At 48.0% G+C, this 25,373-nt stretch overlaps 1 protein-coding gene across 11 annotated transcripts in view; it reads left to right on the top strand.

The window, feature by feature from the left end:
• The window catches only part of ppargc1a (peroxisome proliferator-activated receptor gamma, coactivator 1 alpha), a 38,117-nt gene that overhangs the window by 7,428 nt on the left and 5,316 nt on the right, over nt 1–25,373 (top strand). For 2 of the 11 annotated variants that reach the window (XM_081694412.1, XM_027015052.3), the window contains 10 exons: nt 12,098–12,292; nt 13,293–13,415; nt 14,135–15,314; nt 16,124–16,169; nt 16,371–16,444; nt 19,416–20,448; nt 21,762–21,854; nt 22,240–22,360; nt 24,213–24,334; nt 24,699–24,850. In XM_081694412.1, coding sequence (XP_081550538.1) covers nt 12,098–12,292; nt 13,293–13,415; nt 14,135–15,314; nt 16,124–16,169; nt 16,371–16,444; nt 19,416–20,448; nt 21,762–21,854; nt 22,240–22,360; nt 24,213–24,334; nt 24,699–24,850 — 3,139 coding nt within the window. Of the gene's footprint in view, nt 1–1,088; nt 1,635–1,701; nt 1,954–10,321; nt 10,628–12,097; nt 12,293–13,292; nt 13,416–14,134; nt 15,315–16,123; nt 16,170–16,370; nt 16,445–19,415; nt 20,449–21,761; nt 21,855–22,239; nt 22,361–24,212; nt 24,335–24,698; nt 24,851–25,373 lie in introns of those variants that run through there. The other 9 variants (XM_081694418.1, XM_081694415.1, XM_081694420.1 and 6 more) reach the window with 9 other exon arrangements.

Raw genomic sequence — 25,373 nt, 5'->3', positions numbered from 1 at the left:
AACGGAACTTGTGTAATTTAAGCACACTATTTGTGAGATAATTTAATTTTAATCAAAGCGCCAGAACTTTTGGTGAATATCGATGGTTTTTACATTTTAGACTACTTTAATTTATGTGAGCAAGACTGTAGGCACGTTTTGTGTTAGGATAAAGATATGCCCATTACTGCAGGGACAGGCACATTATGGCAGGAGCAGACATTACTGCAGGTACTGATATGTTACTGCAGGTACTGATGTGTTACTACGGGTAGTGATGTGTTACTGCAGATACTGATGTGTGTGTTACTGCAGATACTGATGTGTCACTGCAGGTACTGATGTGTTACTGATATGTTATAGATGTGTTACTGATGTGTTACTGCAGATACTGATGTGTTACTGATGTGTTACTGCAGATACTCATGTGTTATTGATGTGTTACTACAGGTACTGATGTGTTACTACAGGTACTGATGCGTTACTGCAGGTACTGATGTGTTACTGATGTGTTACTGCAGATACTGATGTGTTACTGCAGATACTGATGTGTTACTGCAGATACTGATGTATTACTGATGTGTTACTGCAGATACTGATGTATTACTGATGTGTTGCTGCAGGTACTGATGTGTTACTAATGTGTTGCTGCCGGTACTGATGTGTTACTGTAGGTACTGATGTGTTACTACAGAGACAGACACATTGCTGCAGGTAATGTGGGTACAGGCACACTACTGCAGGTACTGACACATTGGTGCAGGTACAGACACATCACTGCAGTTACAGACACTTTGTTGCAGGCACACACTCGATGTGGGTACAGAAACATGACTTCAGGTCTAGACACAATACTGCATCAGACACAATACGAAAATGCAGATACAATACTGCAAGTGTGCGTAAAGCATTCTAAATGAGTCTCTCCTCCATGCTTTGGGCGTTTTTAACCCGGCCTCATGCCTCAGCTTGTTGTCGTCTGCGCACCAGTGCTCCGGAGGCCAGCTGAACAGCTGGGGAGGAGCTGTAGCGCTCCCTGTAGCCAAAGGCAAACGTTTGCCATGGGGTAAAGAAGGGTGAGCGAAAGGAAATGCAAGGGAGCATGGGGAGGAGAGGGGAAGAGAGGAGAGGAGGTACAGAAGGAGCAAAGTATCACTTGTAGTCGGAAAAGTGTACCCAAGGGGCATGTTTGGAAGAGCAAGTTAACAACTTAACATCTCCTAGGTGTTAGTTGGCTTCTACCACATCTCTCTATCGCTCTCTTTCTCTCCCTCTCCCTGTCTTCCCATGTCTTCCCTTCCTCTCTCTCTTTATACATTTCCTCTCCCTATTTTCATCTTTTTCTCATGTGCACCCCCCCCATCACGTGTTCCTCCTTGGCGTTATGTTCCATGTGTGTCTGGCCGTGTCTCGCCTGGCCTGGCTCTCGCTCTCTAGGCCGTGAGCACTCTGAAGGCGGGGCTTGAATAAGACTTAAGGAGCGTGAGCATAAACTCACTTTATCATATTCAGCACATTGTTGTTATAAGCTGAAACAGACTGATGGTGAGGAAGGAGCCGTGCGCTGAGCAAAAAAAAACCTAAAGTCTGTGCTTGTGTGCAGCCAACTTTGCCAACTTTAAGCCAAGAACAGAGTGTTGTTTTGCTTAATTACGGTAAGCAATGCAAGTCGCTTTTAAGTGATAAAGTTACAAACATGCTAGAAGTGCAGGGACAAATAGCAGCGTAGTGCGTTTATGTGGTGGATCGCTCAGCCAAAGGGTCTCCATGTAGTCTGCATCTCTGGGCGGAGAGACCGACCGAGATAGCTGCAGTATGTCTTAGGAAGAATCCAAAGGGAGAGGGTCACAAACTCCGTCCTACAATTGGAACGACTTAAAAAGAATGAGAAGCGCTGGTGTAAGGACCAAGACAAGAATGAGTTTATAGGTTATAGACTGATGGGAGTTTTGATCTGTATTTTTTGAAAGTGAGGTGAGCGTGCACTATGACTAACCATTAAGTTGTCACAGTATAAAGACCCTAATGCATTTTTTTGTTGTTGATTTCTGATCTTTGCGTATGTACACATTCACCATTGTGCCTGTGATAACAGTTTAGCAACACTGCATGTGCATACTAATTAACTGTTGCTTTCATGTTGCCTCCCTGGTGTGTGTACATGTCTGCATGTGTGTGCATGAGTGCATTTGTGTGTGTGTGTGTGTGTGTGTTCATGATTAGTAGTGTTTACCAGCACTTTAGATGTGCATACTAATCCTCATGTACTGCTTTCATGTTGCTGGTGTGTATTACCCAAGCATTCCTGTGTGTTTGTGCATGCGTGTGTGTGCATGTGTGTGTGTTTGCATGTGTGTGTGTGTGTGTGTGCCACACTGGCATTTGTCTGATTATAAAAAAAGCTTTGCCTGCTGCAGTCCAGGGACACACTGTTCTGTGGCATACGTTTCAGCTGACCTGCCCACTATTTAAGGTTAGGCCCGAAGCTGGGCATGCATGACTTCAGGGGCCTTCCGTGACATGGAGATCAGTGCCGTAAGTCACATTTTACTCGTGTAAATTAAGTTCCTCGTTATAGAAGATACCCTTTTTCACAGCTGTTAGAGTTGCTCCTTTCACTCCACCACTCGTCTGAACCGTTCTAAGAGAAATCGGCACAGAAAATACATAGATCAAACAGCACAGGGCAGTCAACTAAATTTGTAAATACAACCTCGGGGGTACAGGAATAGTTGGGTGCCTGCAAATGATTCAGTTCAATTCCACGTTGCTCAATTATACATATGCAACACAGTGTACATGCATGTGCTGTACGCGACATGCAGCACTTTTCACCCACAGCTGCGTGCGGAGCATTAGCGGTGCATTAGTGCTAGCGGTGCATTAGTGCTAGTAGCAAGGGTGAGCTACCACAGGCTATTTTTAGCCCGGGTGGGTCATCTCTTCTAAGACCCCCGGTGCTCTCTTAACCTGACCGGAAATGCTAAACCAATAAGCCACGGGCGTCTCTCACCCGGTCGAGAGAAACCAGGAGGGAGGGACCTTACGTAACTGTTCATCCCATTGATAAGAGGAACTTTGTGTGTGTGTGTGTGTGATTGCAGAAACACTGCTTCTCTCTGGATAGCAGCTGTTTTCAGCTGTACTTCTCCATGCCTGGGGGGATATGGCATGGCTCATCATAGCAGCAAAGCACGATTCAAATTCGGGCTTTTGTTCAGTTAAGAGACGGGTAATAACAGCGCAGTGAATACTTTGAGACAGTCGAGTGTTTTGAGGTGGTATAATGAACACTTTAGCATTCGACTGGCAGCAGAGTGCATTCTTTCCCACACGCAGGATCCATCTGTGCAAAGCCCCCAAACTATCTTGATAGAAGATGAATTGTCCATTTCTGGTAAACCATCCTCTAGTCCCGATGGAGGTAAGAGAGGTTCTGCTTACCTGATCGAGCTGGGCTGAAGTGGCCTGCAAGTTTGCAGTGCCAGTCACTGTTGATAGATCGGCTAATGAAATGTACGCATTTGATAGAGCAGTCCATCCTTGTCACTGAGGATGGCGAAGGGGAGATTTTGTTTTCTTTCTTCCAGTGAAATCCAATCCAATCTTCCTTCCTGTTTTCTGGCCTGGCTATCGATTTCTGCTCCCTGTACAGGTTTTCCCTATTTAACCACACGTTAGATGGGTTTTCTGAGACGTCTCTTATGTTTAACAGCCACGTGCGTCGTAGCCAAAGTCATACCCTTAGAAGGTCACACACACACACACACACAAAATGCAGGAAACACACAGGAATAATCTCCTTACCAAGTCAAGGTCTGATAGAGCTTCCCTCAACGATACCCCAGGCCCTTTGAGAGAGAGAGAAAGAGAGAGAGAGAGAGAGATTTGGAAGTCAAGGTAAAAAGATAATGCATTTATTTAGTAATCAGCAAAGAGCTTTTATGCAGTGGGATGTGGGTGCAGCGGCACACTCTGATAAGATCATTTGCTTTCAGGTGTTTTTGGCTACTGTACTTTGCACCGAGTGTAAATTGAATAGCATGACCTTTTCCCGCTGAATCAAATTGACTGCATTTCCACAAAGATTTGGTGGTTTCAATTACCATAAATTTTTGATATTGGGGATGTAACCTCTCCCCCTCGGCGCAGATTCAGACATGTGCACACACATAAACACACACACACACACACACACACACACACACACACACACACACACACACACACACAACCCAGTGCAAGTGCACACACAGCCCTGCGCTGTCATTGAAGGCAGGGTGGGGCTGGGTGGGGCTGGGTGGGGCAGGATGGGGCTGGGTGGGGCAGAGTGGGGCTGGGTGGGGCTGGGTGGGGCAGGGTGGGGCTGGGTGGGGCAGCGTGGGGCTGGGTGGGGCTGGCCCGGTGTGGTGGCAGTGCTGATGGCATGCCCTCGCCACTGCTGCTGGTGATAAACGACAGGCTGACCTGCGTCAGTGCCACCACTGAGCGGTCGAGAGGTCAGATGGTGGCTGTGGAGGGTAATGAAAAGAGGGCGAGCACACACAAGAGGGTGAGCACACACAAGAGGGTGAGCACACACAAGAGCACACACAAGAGGGTGAGCACACACAAGAGCACACACAAGAGGGTGAGCACACACAAGCGCACACACAAGAGGGTGAGCACACACAAGAGGGTGAGCACACACAAGAGCACACACAAGAGGGTGAGCACACACAAGAGCACACACAAGAGGGTGAGCACACACAAGAGCACACACAAGAGGGTGAGCGCAAACAAGAGCACACACAAGAGGGTGAGCACACACAAGAGCACACACAAGAGGGTGAGCGCAAACAAGAGCACACACAAGAGGGTGAGCACACACAAGAGCACACACAAGAGGGTGAGCGCAAACAAGAGCACACGCAAGAGGGTGAGCGCAAACAAGAGCACACACAAGAGGGTGAGCACACACAAGAGCACACACAAGAGGGTGAGCACACACAAGAGCACACACAAAAGGGTGAGTGCAAACAAGAGCACACACAAGAGGGTGAGCACACACAAGAGCACATGCAAGAGGGTGAGCGCAAACAAGAGCACACGCAAGAGGGTGAGCGCAAACAAGAGCACACACAAGAGGGTGAGCGCAAGCAAGAGCACATGCAAGAGGGTGAGCACAAACAAGAGCACACGCAAGAGGGTGAGCACACACAAGAGCACACGCAAGAGGGTGAGCACACACAAGAGGGTGAGCACACACAAGAGCACACACAAGAGGGTGAGCGCAAAAAAGAGCACACACAAGAGGGTGAGCGCAAACGAGCACACGCAAGAGGGTGAGCGCAAACAAGAGCACACACAAGAGGGTGAGCGCAAACAAGAGCACACACAAGAGGGTGAGCGCAAACAAGAGCACACACAAGAGGGTGAGCGCAGACAAGAGCACACACAAGAGGGTGAGCGCAAACAAGAGCACACACAAGAGGGCGAGCGCAAACAAGAGCACACACAAGAGGGTGAGCACACACAAGAGCACACACAAGAGGGTGAGCGCAAACAAGAGCACACACAAGAGGGTGAGCACAAACAAGAGCACACACAAGAGAGCAAGCACAAACGAGCACACATAAGAGGGTGAGCGCAAACAAGAGCACACACAAGAGGGCGAGCGCAAACAAGAGCACACACAAGAGGGTGAGCACACACAAGAGCACACACAAGAGGGTGAGCGCAAACAAGAGCACACACAAGAGGGTGAGCACACACAAGAAGCACACACAAGAGGGTGAGCGCAAACAAGAGCACACCCAAGAGGGTGAGCGCAAACAAGAGCACACACAAGAGAGCCAGCACAAACAAGAGCACACACAAGAGGGTGAGCGCAAACAAGAGCACACACAAGAGGGTGAGCACAAACAAGAGGGTGAGCACACACAAGAGGGTGAGCACACACAAGAGGGTGAGCACAAACAAGAGCACACACAAGAGGGTGAGCACACGCAAGAGGGTGAGTGCAAACAAGAGCACACACAAGAGGGTGAGCAGACACAAGAGGGTGAGCGCAAACAAGAGCACACACAAGAGGGTGAGCACAAACAAGAGCACACACAAGAGGGTGAGCGCAAACAAGAGCACACACAAGAGAGCAAGCACAAACAAGAGCACACACAAGAGGGTGAGCGCAAACAAGAGCACACACAAGAGGGTGAGCACAAACAAGAGGGTGAGCACACACAAGAGGGTGAGCACAAACAAGAGCACACACAAGAGGGTGAGCACACGCAAGAGGGTGAGTGCAAACAAGAGCACACACAAGAGGGTGAGCAGACACAAGAGGGTGAGCGCAAACAAGAGCACACACAAGAGGGTGAGCACAAACAAGAGCACACAAGAGGGTGAGCACACACAAGAGCACACAAGAGGGTGAGCACACACAAGAGGGTGAACACAAACAAGAGGGTGAGCACACACAAGAGAGTGAGCATAAACAAGAGCACACACAAGAGGGTGAGCGCAAACAAGAGCACACACAAGAGGGTGAGCGCAAACAAGAGCACACGCAAGAGGGTGAGCACAAACAAGAGCACACAAGAGGGTGAGCACACACAAGAGCACACAAGAGGGTGAGCACACACAAGAGGGTGAACACAAACAAGAGGGTGAGCAGACACAAGAGAGTGAGCATAAACAAGAGCACACACAAGAGGGTGAGCGCAAACAAGAGCACACACAAGAGGGTGAGCGCAAACAAGAGCACACACAAGAGGGTTAACACAAACAAGAGGGTGAGCACAAACAAGAGCACACACAAGAGGGTGAGCACAAACAGGAGGGTGAGCACAAACAGGAGGGTGAGCACAAACAAGAGGGTGTGCACACACCAGCTGAATGCATAAAGCCACATGCAACAGCAGGGAGTGAGTGCACATGTACCCACAGTTCTCCATACTTGCCAGTTCCACCTGCAATCTCAATTAAAGACCAATGCTTCGATATTACCGCTTAACACACACACACACACACACACACACACACACACACACACACACAGAGCCATATCGTTCTCATATGCACTATCCTGTCTGTCTCTCCCTTCTCTCTCTCTCTGCATGTTTGTACATTTCTCACAGCGTGCTCTGGAATGAAATGTGACATTCCCCATTTAACAGCATGAGGTCAATTTTGTATTCCCTTCACCTCTAAATACATTTATCCAGTGGCCAGTAGTTTTTCCTCTCCGCCGCCTGCTCTGCGCCGCGTATTCGCCCCTGCGCACGAAGCACGGGCCTCTTTGCGGCCTCGCAAAATGGCGTTTTCTGCATTTTCTTTTGTCAGCGTTTCTGTTTGCTCTACCACAGCCATTGAAGTGTCTGATTTCGGCGAAAGGCTTTCTTGAGGTAACACGAGAGTGCTGTGACAGCCTGTGACAGCACTGCCATGCCAAACGCTAAAAAAAGAGCCGCGATATGTTTGAGCATCCAAACATTACCCTCTGTTAGAACAGCCCTGGATACAACCCCCTTGACCATCTGTTGTGCAGCAGATGACGAGCCTTAATTCTACACATAAGCCTAAGAAGCTGTTTCACCACCTCATGTTGATTCTCTTCTTTCCTCTTTTCTATTTGTGTGCCTTTCTGGGGTTTTTTTTTATCCTGCCTGCTCTTTTTTCGTGGTCGCTCGCTCGCTTTCTCTCGCCTTCTTTCTCCCCTTCTCTCTTTCTCTCTCTCTCTCTCTCTCTCTCTCTCTCTCTCTCTCTCTCTCTCTCTCGATCTTCCTCTTTCCCTCTGTATCTCCCACCCTCTCCCCTGTTCATCCCTGGGGGATGGGATGCTACTGTATAGCCACATGGGTAAACCCCAGTGGAACCAGCTCTGCTTGCCGGAGATCTCCAGCTGGCGTCAGAGAAGGTGAGCAGAGCACTGTTGGCCCCCTTGGGGGTCCTGAGGGCTTGCTGTTGCCTCATACATGCACCCTCTTTGGAACAGGCTCCTGACTGTGGTTCCCCACCAGTTTCTAAAGTGTCTACATGTGGAATTCATTTTTCTCTACCCTGTTTAAGTGTTCAGCGTATCATTATATCACTGTGATTTACAGTGAGAGCGGAAAGCGTGCGATTCCACTAGCGTCAGCCACGAGCGTCGCTTCAGCGTGCCTCTCTGAAAGTGCTGTTGACACTAATGGAGTAGTCCAATAAGCGATCGCACCACTCGTCAATATGTTTGACTAGCAAAAATGACTCCACGACTCACAACTGGGCCCTTCCTCGTTTTGGTCCAATTAGGGCCAGAGATCCGTGCCATGCCGTGCCTTTGCCAGGGCGGGTTTTCAGGCTAAAGGACGGCACATCCGGCCAGGTGGGGGCATGGCGCGGGCCGGGTCGCTGTGATGTCTGAGGATGTTATGAAAAGTTAATCCGCGTGGTAGCCTGCCACACTGTGATCATTGCCTCTGGTGCTGGTATGCATCAGTGGGTGGCTTGTGGGATCATTTGCAGGGGAAATGAGGTCTAAAATAGTGCTAGTGATTCCACTGGCCGAATCCTATTTTGTGGTTGACAGATGAATGCCGGGCCATTTTTATATGTGCTGTGACATTATCTGGTAGACGCATTAGAATATGATGGATAACGTGAAATTACCCGGATTTTCTCTTTATTGTCAGTTTTGGGTGTGCTGTGTGGCGCACAGTTGTGCTCATAAACACTGTTTTGTACAATGATTGAACAGCACACTTGTGTTTTTGTATTTATCTCGCCCAAGCGTTTTTCTAGATCACATTTCCCTGCCTTTCCTCTATTAATCTTGCGGCTCTGTCCCAGGATTTGCTGCAGCCCCCTGCATAAGCGATGCGGGATGACCAGGCGGTGCGCGTGAGCACAGTTCATGTATTGCTTCAAGTGACATTGACTTATTTGCTCTGAAATCAGGAGGCAAACTAATCATGCAGACTGACAATATTTGCTTAGCAGATCTAATATGCTTTCTCAGTGTGTCCGAAACACTGGGACTCAATTCCCTGCACACATGTTCACGTATCTGGTTGTTTTGATTAGCGAATCTGCCAAATTCCTGAACCTAATCTTGGATCTTTTTTGTTTACATGTGTGAGGGGATATATATATATATATATATATATATATATATATATGGTTTTTTTTCCCGTGAGTGTGTGTATGGAAGTGAGGGAGAGACTGAGTGAGAGAGCGAGACAAAGCCTCTGAGATAAGGTAGATATCATCGGAAAATTTCAACTCATTCCTAGTCACTCAATGTTTCTTATGCTACCGCTGGTGCAAGGTTTTGCTTGTAAAACTGAGTAATTGCATTCAGTTTTATTACCTACTGAATGCCTTTCTTCTATCATGTGTATGGCTGTGGACACACATGACATTTTATCTATTACACCATATTATTTTGGAGTGGATTTCTACAGCAGTATGTGTTTGCTTAAATTTTATGTATTTGCCTTGAACCATTCAAACGTATTTAGTGAAGCAAAAATAGCAAAATATATATATATAAAAAACTATTGCCTGTTATCTGTTGCATGAATTGTATCTTGGGAACATAATGGCTCATGTGGAACTCAATAAAAGAGTTAAAGAAAGGACGATTTCAAAGACAGCCTGTCTGATAACAAAAGGACTCACCTGATAATGAACACTGCCTTGCCTCCTGTGGGGATGGGGGGTGGGGCGCTGAGGGGTTGGAGATGGCGTGAAGGCGTCTGGTGCTTGCCAGTGTCTTTTATGGCTAATTGAAGCATTTGGAGTAAAACAGCCGTGAATGGCACCCTTTAGAATTGAATCGGGTTAATATATTGTGATCCCACAATTAGCCCGTGATTGTTAAGATGACTTTAATTCTGTTGGGCCCATTAAACAGGATTGGAAGACGTTGGCTATTTTTCTTTTACTTCTTCTTCTAGCCCAGGCTCGCCACATCTGTCAAGAGTGATTGATGGAGGTGCACATGCCTATTGTGGGACTGTTGGTCATTTCTGGCAGATCCTCCCACTAACATTTTCCCTGGCACTAGAATCTGCTTTGCTGTTTCAGTCGGAATGGACACTCCAAATGAGGCTTATGGAGTCCACACCAGTTGTAGTGGCAACGGAGATTGACAGGGATGCCATTTCTGACACATCTCCATGGCTTTGATTGTTGGGCAAAGTATGGAACACCATATACCCTCTTAGATGCCTCCTTACCAGGAATGGACGCTGTGTTTGACTGATTTTAGCTTTGGTGTGCTACTAATGTGAAGGCTATTTTCACCAGTAAGGTGACTAGGTCACAGACTAGATTTCGCTGAACACTAAGTGATGTACCTCTTTTCTTTCTGTGAAATCAGAGACGTGGACACTCCTGGTGACATTCCCGATGACGTTCCCGGTGACATTCCTGGTGACATTCCCAGGCCTGAAGGTGTCCTGCTCTGTGACCTTTAAATGAACATGGGCTGATGGTAGCCTTCCACTTCAGGCACCTCATCTTCCCAGGAAGGCATCATTCTCTTTCATGGCGTGATGAGATAAAAGATTTACCCAAACCTGTATGGAAAGTTTTGATCCGAACCTAATGGAGAACACAACCAGATGGTTGACTATTAAAGCAACATTTGAAATAATCTTGAGTGATCTGAGATATAATCAGCATGGTGAGAAGTGCACTGTAAAATGAACAGAAGGCTTTAGTCTACATCAACTGCCAGAGCTCACTTTCTCAGTGGCTCAATGGGAATGATATACTGTATATTAAAGTGCTGAAATAAAGTACTGAAAAGCAACCAGGGTCCAGTGAAGGGACAGGGAATCATTAGCTGGCAATTACACTGCATGCTAATTCACAGGCAACAGTTGTCTCCAAGCAGTTTCACCATCAGAGCTCAGAGATCCCAGTGGGTATTTGGTTATCTGTGAAATGCTTCTGTTATCATTTTCAATAATGAATGATGGAGGATCCCCCAGAATGGCGTTATCTTCTCAATGAAGCTTCACTTAGGCTTCTCTGCTTGTCTGTGGTTCATCGAATGCCAGCGCTATCAACCACTGGGGTCCGGTAAATGGGGAGAGATAGGTGGAACGGCCCCTGTTTTGATTTCTCAAAAGCGTCTCCCATGAGGATGGGGCTATGTTGGCATGTAATCACGGGAAACTAGGAATAGAAAGAGGATCAAACAGGGTGATCGCTGCACATGGGACCAGCAGCTAAGCAGTGCTGTGCAGCTATCTAAAGAGGACTCTTTGCCTGTAGCCCCAATGATTGCACCCGAACGCTATCGGCAAGCGATACTAATCCTGTGGTGTGCATAAAAGGATTTGTTCTTGTTAGGCTGCATGTGCCATGACCCACAGCAGTTTGGGTGTTTATCTTCCGTTGCTAAGTCCCGTGGGTTTTGGCAGTGGAACCTCCAGTGCCTGTCACAGCTCCTCCCCCTCCCCGGTTGCCATTCCTCAGAAAAAGCCCCTCCCCGGTTACCATGACCACAAGGGAAAATGCCTCAGCAATGCTTTACATGTGAAATATCAGGATGGATACTACACATGTAAACGGCCTGCCGCCAGCTTTTGTTTTTAAACCAGTTTGATGATTCTGCGCTTACCGCCATCCACGCTGTTCATTTTCTAGCATTTCTTAAAAATTGATCACGTTTACTCGCATAGCATTAGCAGTTGATATTTGTCCTGCGTATGGATTGCTTGCAACATTTTGCAGATCGGTTGCCATGTTTTGTTTGTCCTCTGCGGAGACAGAGTTAGGCGCTGGAGCAACTTTCCCTCCCTTTCCCTGGGTGGTTGCTGTGTGTCAGTCCAGTTAATGGGTTTCTTAGGGGAGATATTATTTTGGTCCAGTAAGCCGCATGCTTAATGTATGACTGACAGCACTAACTCGTGTGGCTAAGGCAATTTGTAGTTGAAAGAAATGTCTGTGCACACTTTCCTGTACAGCACTGCAGCGAAAAAAAAAAAGGCGGGGAAGCCCTCCGTAGTCTATTAACAACGGCAGAGTCGCACCTCTCCCCACCGTGCTCGCATAAAGACGGACAGAAATCGACTTCTCCAAACTAAACTGTCCTATTTTTGCCCACTGTTCTTTCTCCTGCCCCTTTCCTTTTCCACCTCCTAAGAAGATAGATGAGGAAAATGAGGCCAACTTGCTGGCAGTGCTCACAGAAACCCTGGACAGTATCCCGGTGGACGAGGACGGATTGCCTTCGTTCGAGGCCCTGGCAGATGGGGACGTGACCAACGCCAGTGATCAGAGCTGTCCCTCCACCCCTGACGGCTCGCCGCGCACCCCAGAGCTGGAGGAGCCCTCCCTGGTAAGGCCCACCTCCTTCTACCCACCTCCCTCTACCCACTCCGTGTCGGCACCCCTCCTCCTCCATCTCCAACCCTGCCGTGACCACGTCCAGGCCTGCTCTCACTCAGCATCTGCGGGTGCCGCGTTCCCCTCTTGCACTCCCTTGCCCTCAAAGGCACCAGATAAGGCAACGCTGCGGACCCGTGACCAAAAACGGGCCCAGCCGCGGCAGACCCGTAGCACTGGCAAGTGGCATGAACGGCAGAGCAAAATGGATCAGTGTTTTCTGGATGTTACTGGCATCGTAATGTACTTAGGAAGAGGATGATACGTTTCAGTATCCCCTGCTCGAACACAGCAGCTGGGCATATGGGTCACTGGCTTAACGCACGTTAGGACCTGCAGACTTTTAGGCTGCTTGGAGGGTCACAGCTGGCATTCCGGTCAAGGGATCACCAGATCTGAGCGTGGGTCCAGTCCCCTTTGTGCCACATATCCTTGTTTGTTTATTATTAATTGGTCATAGTTCAATGTGTGTGCCGTGGGTACTCCCTACTGTTGTCCACCATGTCAGACCTGTTTCCAGCAGCTACTCATGACACCCCACAGTCTCTATATTTTGCTCAACACAAAATCTTTTAAAGTATCTGTGTGGGCGAATGTGTTATGACAACAATTACTTGATTTGGTTTGATCTTTTAGCACAAACAATTAAAGGTATTTGCGGAATCTTTGTTCCATTGGTTTAGGGTTAGTGTTAAGGTTATCACTGATAAGGCAAACACTTTCACAATCCTATGAGGAAGCATTAGTTTTTCCATAGGATTAGTATTAGATGTAGTAGTAGAAAAGCTAAATTATTTAGAATGGCACATTGCTTAGAACTGATCCAAGTGACACAAGCAAGTATATCCAGTAATCGTTTGAAATTTAACTTTTGAAGTCTGCCTTTTAGTAGTTCATTTTATTCTGGTTTTGTTAATACTCATCTTCTAATTATTTCTTTGCTGTGTTTGCAGCTGAAGAAACTCCTCTTGGCTCCCCCTAACTCCCAGCTCAGCTATAATCAATACCCAGGTGGTAAGGCACAGAACCATGCAGCCGGCAACCACAGGATCAGACCCACACCTGCTGTTGCCAAGGTAGCTACGTGCCACGTGCTTCATCAAAAGCCTGTGTTCCTATACCTCTCTCTCCTAGTTCTTTCCTCTTTTTATTTATTTCCTCTGCGAAACCTTTTTGCAGTTTCTCACAGACACTATATTTTGAAGATATCACGAATGAGAGCAAGATGTTTAATTTTTGACTTGTCTGTAACTGAGTATATTGAAAATTTTACAGAGAGATGACAATTTTCCTATTTTCCAATGTTTTCCTGTTTTGTCCTCTAAATTTAGCACCTCAAATTATATTATCCTCTGTGATAGGAGAAAAAAAGCTTCCTATTTACCTGTACTTATCTGCTACATTATCTATAAAAGTTAAGTTATCAGTTATTGGGTGTCATCTACCCTCAGTCACCTACACACATCATGTGCAACTTTACTGCGCACATTCATGTGGCTTTCTTTGAGTAGTTCATTTTCTTTAATGACTTTGACTCCTCTGTTTCTGGAGCGCTGCACATGGCAGGCTCCCAGAGGACACTACACCGCCTTCCCCCTGCCCCTGGCATGTAGATCTCACCGGAGCTATCCCGAGACCTCGTAATTAAGATGCCGGGCGAATCCCGCTTTCATTACGCTGTGCAGAGACAACACTGAGCTAACTTTTTCCCCCTCTCCTCCTCTTCTCCCCTTTTTCTCCCTCTTCGTCCCTTCACCATGCCTTTTGTGTCTCCCTCCTGGCTACGATTATCCAGACGGAAAATCCCTGGAGCAGCAGACAAAGAGGGGTTTGTCCCCAGCCGGGCCGCCTGGTGAGGCGCCCCTGCACCGAGCTGCTCAAGTACCTCACCGCAAGCGACGATGCCTTCCCAACCAGAGCCGGCGAATCCAAAAGCACGTGGCCAGGCTATGGCAAAGACAGGGGCGGGCCCGGTGCCTCCTCCTGCTCGTCCTCTTCCTCACCGTCCTCCTCGTCCACCTCCTCCTTCTCCTCCCTCTCCTCCTGCTCGTCCTCTTCCGCCTCGAAGAAGAAGTCCTCTTCAGCCCCCCTGTCGTCGCAGCAACAGCAGCTGGCAGCGCAGGCCCAGAGAGGTGAGAGCCAGGCGGCTGGGGCGTGTAGTGTGGCTGGTGAGGGGGCAGGGCAGTGGCAGCCGTGTCCACACGGGGAGCGATCCGCCCCCGCTGTTCCGTCCTGCGGAAGCGGCTGTGGCCCCGCCTGCTCCGGCGAAGAGGGGAGGCCACCGGGCCTACAGCCGGGCGCCGACGCGGGCGGCCTGGCTGCCGCCCGCTTCATTAGGTACATGCACTCTTACTCTCTCCTGCCTAGAGAAACGGGTCGCTCAGGCAGCTGTGGCCGTTGTCTTGAGGCGGGCGGCTGGGCTGGGCCCAGCTCTGCCGACAGGCACATCACAGTTACCAATAGGAAGAAGAGGCGAGAGCAAGAGCACCCAATGCTCAGCCAGCTGCTGACCTCCAGCAACAGGCAGGGCCGTTACCGGGCCCGTCTGCACAAGTCCAGTGTCCCCCAGGCAGACAAGCGGGACCGGCCCAAAATACCTCCTACAGATGTAGGGAGGCACACAGTGAAAGCTAGTCAGAGATACAAGAATGGAAAAGCCATTCCAGAAGGCAAGGAGCCTAGTCAGGCTGACCCATCAGATCTTGAGCTCTCTATGCTGGGTGACTTGGACTTAGAAAGCTGGCTAATGAAATTAGAGCAGGAGATAAGAGGGTCAACAGATCCAGTGGGCCAAACTAGGGCAGATGTTTGTGATGATGTCGTGGGCAACCCCATGTCATTCCCATGGGGTCCACCAAGTCCACTCTTCCCAGACTCTTTAGTTCCAGAGCACATCCCCTCCGCCACACAAGGGCAGAACCCACACAGACAGGCAGTCTGCAAGCACCCCGATGACCAGGTTCCACCACCGTTAGGTAATCATTGCTGCATCCCTGCCCTCTCTCTCCTGCCTCTCCTTCTCTAACTGCTTCCCAGTTTGACTACAGACTAACCCAGATGCTAACTTAAGCTAGACACTAGAAAACCAAAATGCAGCCAGCTGCACCATGTCTTCCAAAGGGCAACGTTCTGAATGGGCAGAGATCCTTGGCTTGACACTAATGAGCAGCAGGTGAGCTAGCTACTCATTGGCGCTCAGATGCAATTGGAGTCGACCAGTTTCTAGCGTTTTACATGTGAGCTCAGGAAAACATGGCCACCTTGCCATATTTTAATGGAAAGACATTCCCTAGCTGCAGTCGGAGACAGTCGCTGCCTCAGGCAACTGCACATGCTTCCTCGACTCTTCTTTCTTCTCCTGCTTTGGTTTTAAAATGCATGCCAAATATTTTGCTCTTCTGTTGGGTTCCCACCATTGCCATTTGTAATGCGTGTGCTGTTTATTTTCTTTCTCAACTCATTCTCTTCTCATTTTCTGTCTTCTGTGTTGTGGGGAAACGTTCATGTGGGTTGGATATCTGAACACATGCCATCATACCATCTTGCCTCAGAAAGTGAACAGTCAGACACACAAAACAAAAAGATTTTAAAACGTGAAGAAGCAATGGGGTCAAGTTGCTTTTTAAATGGCTGATAATACTCTAGTCACGTTGTATTGGGTTGAGAGTGCCACATCATTGTTCTTAATCGAAATCTGAAATTGATTTGTAGATGTGGACCTGATATCTTTTGGGCACATTGTAATTTAGTTAATTAATTACCCATGCTCCTTTGTGTTCTGCAGCCAAACCAACCACCTTGCCACTTCCTTTGACCCCAGAGTCTCCAAAGTAAGTGAGAGAGTTTTTCCACCATTCTTGTAGATCAGACACAATCTGAACTAGAACACCAAACCAAAAAAAAAGTGATCTAAACCAGCAATGAGGCATTTTTCTTAGATTTCATTTCCATTTGTAAGCTCTGGAACCACACAACCGTTTTAAAAGTGCCCCTTCGCTGTTATTACAACATTTACTTTTTATGTGTTGCAGTGACCACAAGGGATCTCCATTTGAGAACAAGACCATTGAACGCACATTGAGTGTGGAGATCTCTGGAACCCCAGGTAAGCAAATCAGTGAAGCTTGCTGAAAACACACACAACAGACAGGCACAATTTCAATTCTTAACTCGTACAAACTGAAAATCTACAGTGCACCTTTTCTACTCTCTGGCAGGTCTTTCTTTCACTTTCACTTGGTTATAGTCTAATGTTTTCGGATTGGGAGTCTCCATACATCGGAAGCAAATTGATGCGTTGTTTGCAGCATTAGTCCTGTTTTTAATTAGTTTTGCCATGCAATTTGGTTTGCTGATGTTATCTGTAACGTTGCTGTTTGGCAATTTGATTAGAGTCATTGGCATGTTTCCATTGTCCCGTCCAATATTTATAGGTAGCACAGCATTTGCCAAATAGGGTCAATGTGAAAGGATTTTATTATTCTTATTGGTGTCAGTACTGTCCGTTACATGTGTCATACATTTATTAATAAAGCACGTTGGTAAAAGCTGTAGGCAAAAGGTAATTAAAGTCAAATGAAGTGAATGTCGGTTAAGGGTAAAACACAAAGCTTCAGCAGTTCTGCCCCCCACACCCCCCCTCCTCTTTCTCTCTCTCAGCGTAAATCATGCAGGTAATTATTTCAGTAGCCCCCATGCAGAGATTAATCATTCCAGGTCAATAAAAACAAAATGGCTGCTCTTTTCCTCCCCCAACGTGTCAGAATGAATAGGCCATTTGATATTCATTTACCACCACATAATGGCTCTCAATGCACAGATTTGACCTAGCCATGAGATTCAAGGTAACACTTTGTTTGGTGCTGTCTTGTAGTGGCTTAACGAAAGCACATGGAGGATTTTTGTGGAATCTGTGGTTCTCGCGACCCTTTACATTTTGACCTCGTTGGACATGCCACTTAACCTTGTGTTTATGTAAGAGTTAAAGGTTACACTGGGTCTCCCCTCAAGCCACTAAAGTTGCGCTCATAAGTCATCAAGGGCCATTAATTTTCCTCTCTGTTTATTGCACATGACTATATCTCCTAGCCTGAGGCAAAATCCAGCTCCGTTTATGCAAAGATGCTTTTATTCTCCACAAACTCTCCCCGTTACACAACACAGATTTGGGATTAGATATTAGCGTAAAGCAGCCATTAAGGCAAACACTTTGATGAAGTCTTTTCCAAGGATTAGTTGTCCTACACTGGTTCTGCGTCCTTTGGCCTACCTTAAGCTCTCCAGGCTTAGATAATGTTGATCTGCGGAGTATATTTCCTGTCACGGCTGATTAATTGGTAACGAGTCAGTGCAGCTGTAAGGGCGGCAGAGATAGTTTATTCAGGAGTAAATTTTCATCTCAGCAATACAAATTGTAACATTTCCTTTCCAAGGCTTCTGTGGCCATGACAGTTTCCTCTGACGCTGAGAAAACTGGAGAGGTAGAAAGAGTGCAATGGTTATGATGTGCTAGAGAGAATATTTAAGTTAGTCAAGGCTGGCGTGGAGAAAACGACAGAAGCAAGACACCTGCAGAATAGACAGTGGACAGGAGCTTTAACACTGCTCGCTAATCCCCTCCTCTCTAATAGATTTACTGTGGGCTACTGGTGTCTTTAATTATGGTATCTATAACAGCCAGGTCAGTCTACGTGTCACTCTCATGGCTTTTAGAGATTACCTCGGGGATCAGCTCCGTAAGCTTTTGGTAGTAATTCGCTCAGAGGTCCCTGTGCAATTCCCACCTGGATGGAAACAGATGAACCCCCCCCCCCCCCCCCCCCAGCTGTTTGATTAGTGTTTGTGTCTACGTCACATCCATCACTGACTGAGTGGCATGCATTTATCTAATTCTGATTTATTCCGGAGGCACTAATGGCTCTTAGTTTACAACCCTGTGTGCATTGTTTTGCCCAGATGCTGTTTCGCTGGTAGAATCTGCCCTGACAGCAGCTTTCCTCTCTACTTTTCACGGCTCTTGTGTTGCCATAATGGTACTTATAATATGAGCCCCGTGTTTTCAAAATACAGCACCAGCCATGCTGGTAATGGCGCCGCATCCTTCTAATGGACAGACGGACATAAACAATGCTAGAGGGTGGTTTTAAGGAGAAAGACTGAGACATTTCCTTTTGTTAAAATTTGAGATAAAAATTTTGCCTCAAGTCTCGCTCAACTACTTAATAATCATATCTATAACAAACTGAGAAAGAAGTGCCACAACAACGCAAGAGGCACAACAGACACCCTTCAGAAGGAATTCAGAACTATATGCTTTAGGAACTCAGACATAGGAAGTCAAAAATTCAGATGATTCCTAGAGAGGAAACACACAGAGAAGAGAGAAGCAGAGACAGAGGGAGAACTACATTCAGTTGTTTGTGCAAGTGCATTAACAATGTCGTAAAACGACACATCTCAGGATTTCTCATATAACTGCCATCTGGTGCCACATAAATCTGTCAGGAGTGCTGTGGTTCATGAGGGGAACGCAGTGGCAGAGCCGAGGAGAATAATAATACATTCTCCAACAGCCACTGAGCTCTCGTTCCAGCCTCAAAGACATGTAGCTGTTGTCTGTACCAAAGTAAGCTATCAACATACTAGCCAAGGATTTAGATGTAAGGACTTTCTCAGGCCTTGGTGAGGTTGATTGGACCAAAATGATCAGTCTCTATTACAAAGAAACCCTAGAGCTCTATGTGTGTCCTGTGTGTGTGTGTGTGTGTGGGGCGGGGGTGGGGGGGGGTTGCTAATGTAATATGGTTGCCTAACAGGCCACTTTTTTTTATTTATAAAGAATGGGGTTATCCAAGGTCAGTAGGAAATTAGGAGGAGTGACTCAAGCCCTTTCAGTGTTCCATCTGAGGTTTCATTAATCTGTCAATATTCCAATAAAATGCAGATCAGGATTAGGAATATTTTAATCAAAGCTATTTTCAACATGCCAGCCAAGCGGATAGGCTCTGGGCTGCGCTGTATTGTAACATAAACCTGTACTGTGAATTTATACCTGGCATCTGTACTCTTCTACACAGGTCTGACACCACCAACCACGCCTCCTCACAAAGCCAGTCAAGAGAACCCTTTCAAAGTATCACTCAAAACCAAGCTGTCTTCATGCTCCTCTTCAGCCTTGACATGCAAGAGGGCCAAGCTGAGCACTGGAGGCCCTTGCACTCAGCCAGACAGTGGCCCTGACAGGAAAGGGCCCAAGCAGACTGAGCTCTATGCCCAGCTGAGCAAGGTGTCCATCGCCCTGCCTCTGGAGGGCTCGGAGGAGCGGCGGAGCAAGCGGCCCACGCCCCGCGTCTTTGGCGATCATGACTATTGCCAGTCCTCGAGCACAAAACGAGACGGCGGCTCCACCGTCCCCGCCGTCGCCGGGCCGGCGGGGGGCCGGCACGCGGAACGTAAGGACTCAGCCGCGCTGCCCTCCTCTGCTCCCGCATCCTCTTCGTCTTCCGATCGCCCCTCATCTTCCTCTCTGGCCGGGCAGCCGCACAGCAGCGCTCTGCCCATGGTCCAGGAGGCTCGTCCGGACAAGGGGGCTAGGGGGCAGGACTGCAGCCCCGTGTCAGGCGCTGAAGCATCCGCGGAGCTCAGCGGCTCTGCCGGCAGGAAGCCTCTGTGTGACCAGGAGATACGGGACGAGCTCAACAGGCACTTCGGTAATCCGCAGCAGGCATTCTTCAGCGAGGCCGAGCCGAGAGGCTTCCAGCCAGTGGACGAATGCGACTCGGGCGATGAGCACTACTCCCCTTTCGGGGGCTACATGCACCCGGGCCTGGCCGACTTCGACGGGCTGGAGGCAGGCGGTGAGCGCTTTCTCTGCTCATGGGAAGGGACTCCTCTGGAGCTGCTCCTCGAGAGCTCGGCCTCCTGCTCCCCCTCCAGCAGCTCGCCGTCCCGGAGCTCCATCTCGCCGCCCTCCACTCTGCTGTCTCCACGGCACTTCCGCTGGCCACAGTCGGGCTCGCGCTCCAGGTCTTCCTCCCGCCACAGATGCAGGTCCCTGTCCAGGTCCCCATACTCACGCTCGCAGTCCCCTGACAGCCGCTCCCCCTCTTGGTAAGTACCAGCGGAGGGGGTCTTGCTTACACCTACGCGGTCTCTGTAGCCCGGACACGAACGCGCACAATTCAGTACAGGCCACATAGGGAAGAAAATCTCCTCTGTGGGCTATCATGGGATACACCCAGAACAAGAGTCTCTCAGCATGACCACTTAAGGCCAGACAGCTGACCGTGCACATCCTGAGAGGAGAATGACTTGTTACACGCTGCACAGAGGGCCTTGGCGTCAGGAGGGGAAATGCACTTTGAGCATTCTTGATCACGAAGTCTTGACATGGCTTATGCGATCCAGCTGTTATGCTACATGAGTTGCACCCACCACCATTACATTTGGCATTAGAAATTTTTAATGTTAAATAAGCCAACTTGAAAAGCACGTAGCTTTATAGCGCGTAGATTTAACAGTCTTACTGTGTCCCCTCATTTCTGTGCGATTCATTCATTCTTCTCAATAGGGACTTTTTTGTGTTGTCTTGATCACACAAACGTATTAGAGTGTGTGAAGATCTCCTACCTCTGAACACCGCCTCCCCATCTTTTCTGTGTTCTGTCGGACCATAGATGGTGTCCCAACACTGTTTGATGGAGCTTTGTTGTTTTTAGTGGCAGCTGTTATTTTTGCTCATCAGCATTAGCTGCTAGGAGGCCCCTGGGAGATAAATGCAGCGGAGCCTTTTAAAAGCCATTACATCATCACAGGGAAGCCGGGGAGAGAATACTCGCAGCGCTGCCTTTGATTTTGCGGCACAGGATAGGAGGGTGCGCGCCGAAAAGGGGATTCTCCAAAAAACGGCATTTCCGAGGCATTCCTGTAGTGCTGCGCCATCTCTGCCTGCTGCCTGATGAATGAGATTTGCCTCGCAAGTTCGCAAGCATACTCAGATTGGATAATTGCTGGTTTATGTTTGGTTTTCACAAAAAAAGATGTCATTTCATGGCTCGCTCCATGTAGAGATGGATAAGTTCAAAGCATGTGTATTGAAATTCCAAACAGGAATTTTAGACCAAAAATGTTCCCCTCTGCAGTAGAAAACATTGTCATTTATATTTAAAGATTATCTTTTTAAACTTTGATGTGTTCGATGCGCTCGAGTGTTTTAATGGTAAAATTTTGAGAGCAAACCTGCAGTATAGAATTTTTAAACCCATGCACTACACAGTGTGAATATGTGTCAGTTTATGTTAAGACCCAGTATAACCCATTTGTCTATAGTCCTAAAGGAGTGTAAAATAGATAGGATATTCTGTGGAAACTAGGATATCTGTAATATGTAGTTTTTACATGTTTACTTGATATTCGCTACACAGGTCTCGTCACACTGTTGACAACAGCACTCTCAAATCCAGGAGTCACAGAAGCCCTCAAACCCAGTCACGCTCTGTTCTTGGTCGGAGGCCCAGGTAAACATCTAACAAAGCTCCTTTGCATCACTACAGTGTTAGCAGCCTTTCTTGCGCCTTTAAAGCCTGTTTTGCAAACGAGTTTCAGCCAATTGCAGATCAGGAGAAAAGCTCCATTTCTGGGTAGGAAGCTCAGCCTCAGCAGACAGTTAAAGCACAAGAAGGTGTGCTAACAGATGCAGCTGCCCAGTTCCTGACATGCCCCCTCTAGAGTCCCACTTAGGGGAGCCAGGAGACATCTTAATAATGTGTTTATTTGTCTTCTTCACTCAGGGAAAAAATAAATTAACGGGGAGGGGACTATGATCTCGCCATTTCACCTATATGAAACCAATGCATGAAGGTGCACGATAGCTTTGTGACATGACCCCTCCCCCGCGCATAGGTACGACAGCTATGAAGAGTACCAGCACGAACAGCTGAAGAGGGAGGAGTACCAGTGGAACCATGACAAACAGGAGGGCGAAAAGTCCGAACAGAGGGAGCGACAACGGCAACAAGCGATAGTGAGTAGGCATGTGTCCCCCATCGTTCGGTTTCCAAACTTAATTTGTTCATTTCCTACGTCGCTCCTTTTTGCCGCCCTGCAGACCTGATGCGGATCCGTCCTCCTGCGCCTGCAGAGCCTTTCCCCTCACGCTATTGCCGTTCAGGCTACCTTTCAGTGTTCCCTCTTTATCGCCCGCTTATGTGTTTTTTACACCTCCTTGGCATCTTGGAGTGGTGCTGGATCCTATTAATCACATCATGGGGTAAATATTCTCGACCAGACAGCGGGGTGGCGTGGCGCGGCAGGGGGAGTGGGGATAATTATGTTAAAATAAGACAACTCATATCAAAGCTGCGGAAACATGACATGGATTTAGAGCGGGTATCTCTTTTAAATAGTTCCATTTGAGAAAATATCAGGTTTTCCTTCCATTTGTGCTCGACCAAATTGTGAAACGAGACAGCTTGGCTCAGCCCTTTACCGATAAAAGTAAATGTGATTTGGCCTTGCCATTATCTCCCCCGCCCCCCCATGGCGCTACCGACCCACCCCTACTTCCGTTTTTTCTGAAGGCAGAGGATTATGGGTAACATGGGCCGAGCCGTCAGAAGCAGTTTGGGGGGCTGGAGGACGTGAGAGCGTCACACGGGGCGCCAGCCTCCAGGTGACATGTTTGAAACCTCGCCGTCAGCAAACTAAACCACCAATTCAGCAAACTGTTTTGTCTCTCGCATGAACGTGACGGCAGGGAGGAGGAGGAGATGACGAGCAAACGGGGAATAAAAAGAAAATGAAGTTGCATGCTCCGCTTAATTTGTAATGTCTTGCCTTGTCGGAGGAAGGAGCAGCGTCGTGACTGGCAATGCTGCGTCATGCGTCAGGGTGTACCATTAGTTTGGTGCCAGGCAATTGATTTACATGTGTAAGTTACGGCAGGCCTCTGGATATGACTCTAAATTATAAGTATTTGTAGATTTTTCAGTGAGCACAATGACAGGCAAGTGTTTGAGCGCATAAATAAATAATGTCAGTAATACAAAAATAGCCTGAGGCTTGTACTGTGTCTTGTGATTAACAAACAGAAATAAATGTCTCTAAATGTATATGTTTAGCCTGGCGAGGTCTTTAAGCTCTGCCACTCCACACTGTGACCCTCTCATTCTCATTCCTCCATAGCACAGTGGGAGAATCGGTTTCTCCTCCATCTGTGGCAGACTTGCTAGGATTTGACCACAGTTGGCCAGGTCAGTTGGAGGGATGTGGCCAGTGCAAGACTGTCCAGCTATCCTCCCAGCTTCAGCATCAAGGCAGTTTGGCTTTTTAATTTCTTTTTTGTGCGGCGTAGACGGCACTAGGGCCCAGGCCATCTGCATATTCCGTGCTCAGACGAGTGAGGTGCAGCATCTCTGCGGCTCTGTGTTCGAATGAGCAGCGGTCGTTATTCCATAAAAGATCCATAAAAGATCCGTGTTAACGCTGGAGAGGGGGGAAAAAACCCACTCTCTTTTTTTTTTCTCGTTCCCTTTTATCTGATGTTCATACTTCTGTGGTCAAATCTTTAGTTGTCATAAACTGGAACATTCTAGATGAGTTCTAGGGCTGTTCAGGGCTGCCCAGATTGAATCTTACATCAGATAAGAGGAGGGGTTTAGCTGTGGTGTGTACACACACACACACACAACACACACACACACACACACAAAGAAAAGATGAGCCCTCCAATCTCTCCCTGTGTACCGTTCTTGGCTTTCCCACAGTGGTGTGTTAATTACAGTGATGGAGTGAGAGTCTGAGAGCACAGCGAGAGGAGATAGAGGCAGAGGAGTCATGCTTTTCTAATCCCCCCCCGCCTTGCCATTAATGACCAGGAGGAGCGGCGGGTGTTGTACGTGGGACGTCTTCGGGCCGACAGCACGCGCTCCGAGCTCAAGAGCCGCTTTGAAGTCTTTGGCGAGATCGAGGAGTGCGCTGTCAACTTGAGACCTGACGGGTAAGGTCTTTAGCACATGTGCGGGTGCATGCACCTTGTGTACAGTGGCAAAGAGGCTCAATTCCCATCTTAGTCTGAAAAACGTATCATTTGTTGCCATTTTCAGGCAAATAATAGGGCATACATGGATTCCTCTGAACTGTCATAGCTAATCATACAAAAGCTAGCTAGAAAGCTAGTTTATAGTAAGGCCAGACAAAGCATAGGCCTCACTTGAAAATAAACAGGAATATGCTGTTATGACCCCAAAAAGGAACAGCAAGATGTCACACTTTTATTGATTCCAGTTTTGCATTTATATGCAAAAGCCACATCGGAGTCCCCAGCCGACGGGCTGACGCTTCATTTTCTGTTCCTGCTGCAGGGAAAATTTTGGCTTCATCACCTACCGCTACACCTGTGACGCCTTCGCTGCCCTTGAGAACGGCCACACCCTGCGCAGGTCGAACGAGCCTCAGTTCGAGCTTTGCTTCGGAAAACAAAAGCAGTTCTGCAAATCGGATTACACAGACTTGGGTAAGCGCGCCCGCCCGGCCCCGCCACGCACGCCAGCCCGGAGCCATCGCTGACAAAAGGCTGCCTTTCAAAGCGGAAATAAATAGCTGCGAAGCAAAAGGTTTGAGTGATGCCTCAAACTCGGGGGACGCTTCTGCCATATCCCCTCCAGGCAGGTATCTTTCGCTTAGGCATTGAAGAGGGCACGTGGAGTTCAGGCAGCCACTCCGATTTTGACCCAAGAATAGAGCCATACCCCTATACGTCTTTTAGCTATAGTGGCATCTTGAGGAATGTGCAAGGTGCCTCATTACCAACACTATGCCGCTTTTGACAGTTAATCAGCATAGCGGTGATTCGGCAAGGAAAAGACTTTGAAATGCCCCGGGGGGCCGGTTTGATACTGTACACGCGTGCATGCATTTTTCATGCTCTTGCCTCCCTGGGTGGTGAAAGGAGAGATGTAAAAATGGAGGGAGAGGAGAGGAACACAAGGGCATGTCTCATCAGCCAGCGCTTCCTGTGCGGGGCTCTGTCTGCTACC

The sequence above is a fragment of the Electrophorus electricus genome, chromosome 13, assembly GCF_041902795.1.
Source record: "Electrophorus electricus isolate QZ-2024a chromosome 13, ASM4190279v1, whole genome shotgun sequence".
In the NCBI taxonomy this organism is placed as follows: Eukaryota; Metazoa; Chordata; class Actinopteri; order Gymnotiformes; family Gymnotidae; genus Electrophorus; species Electrophorus electricus.
This window is presented reverse-complemented; position numbering and strand designations above follow the sequence as displayed.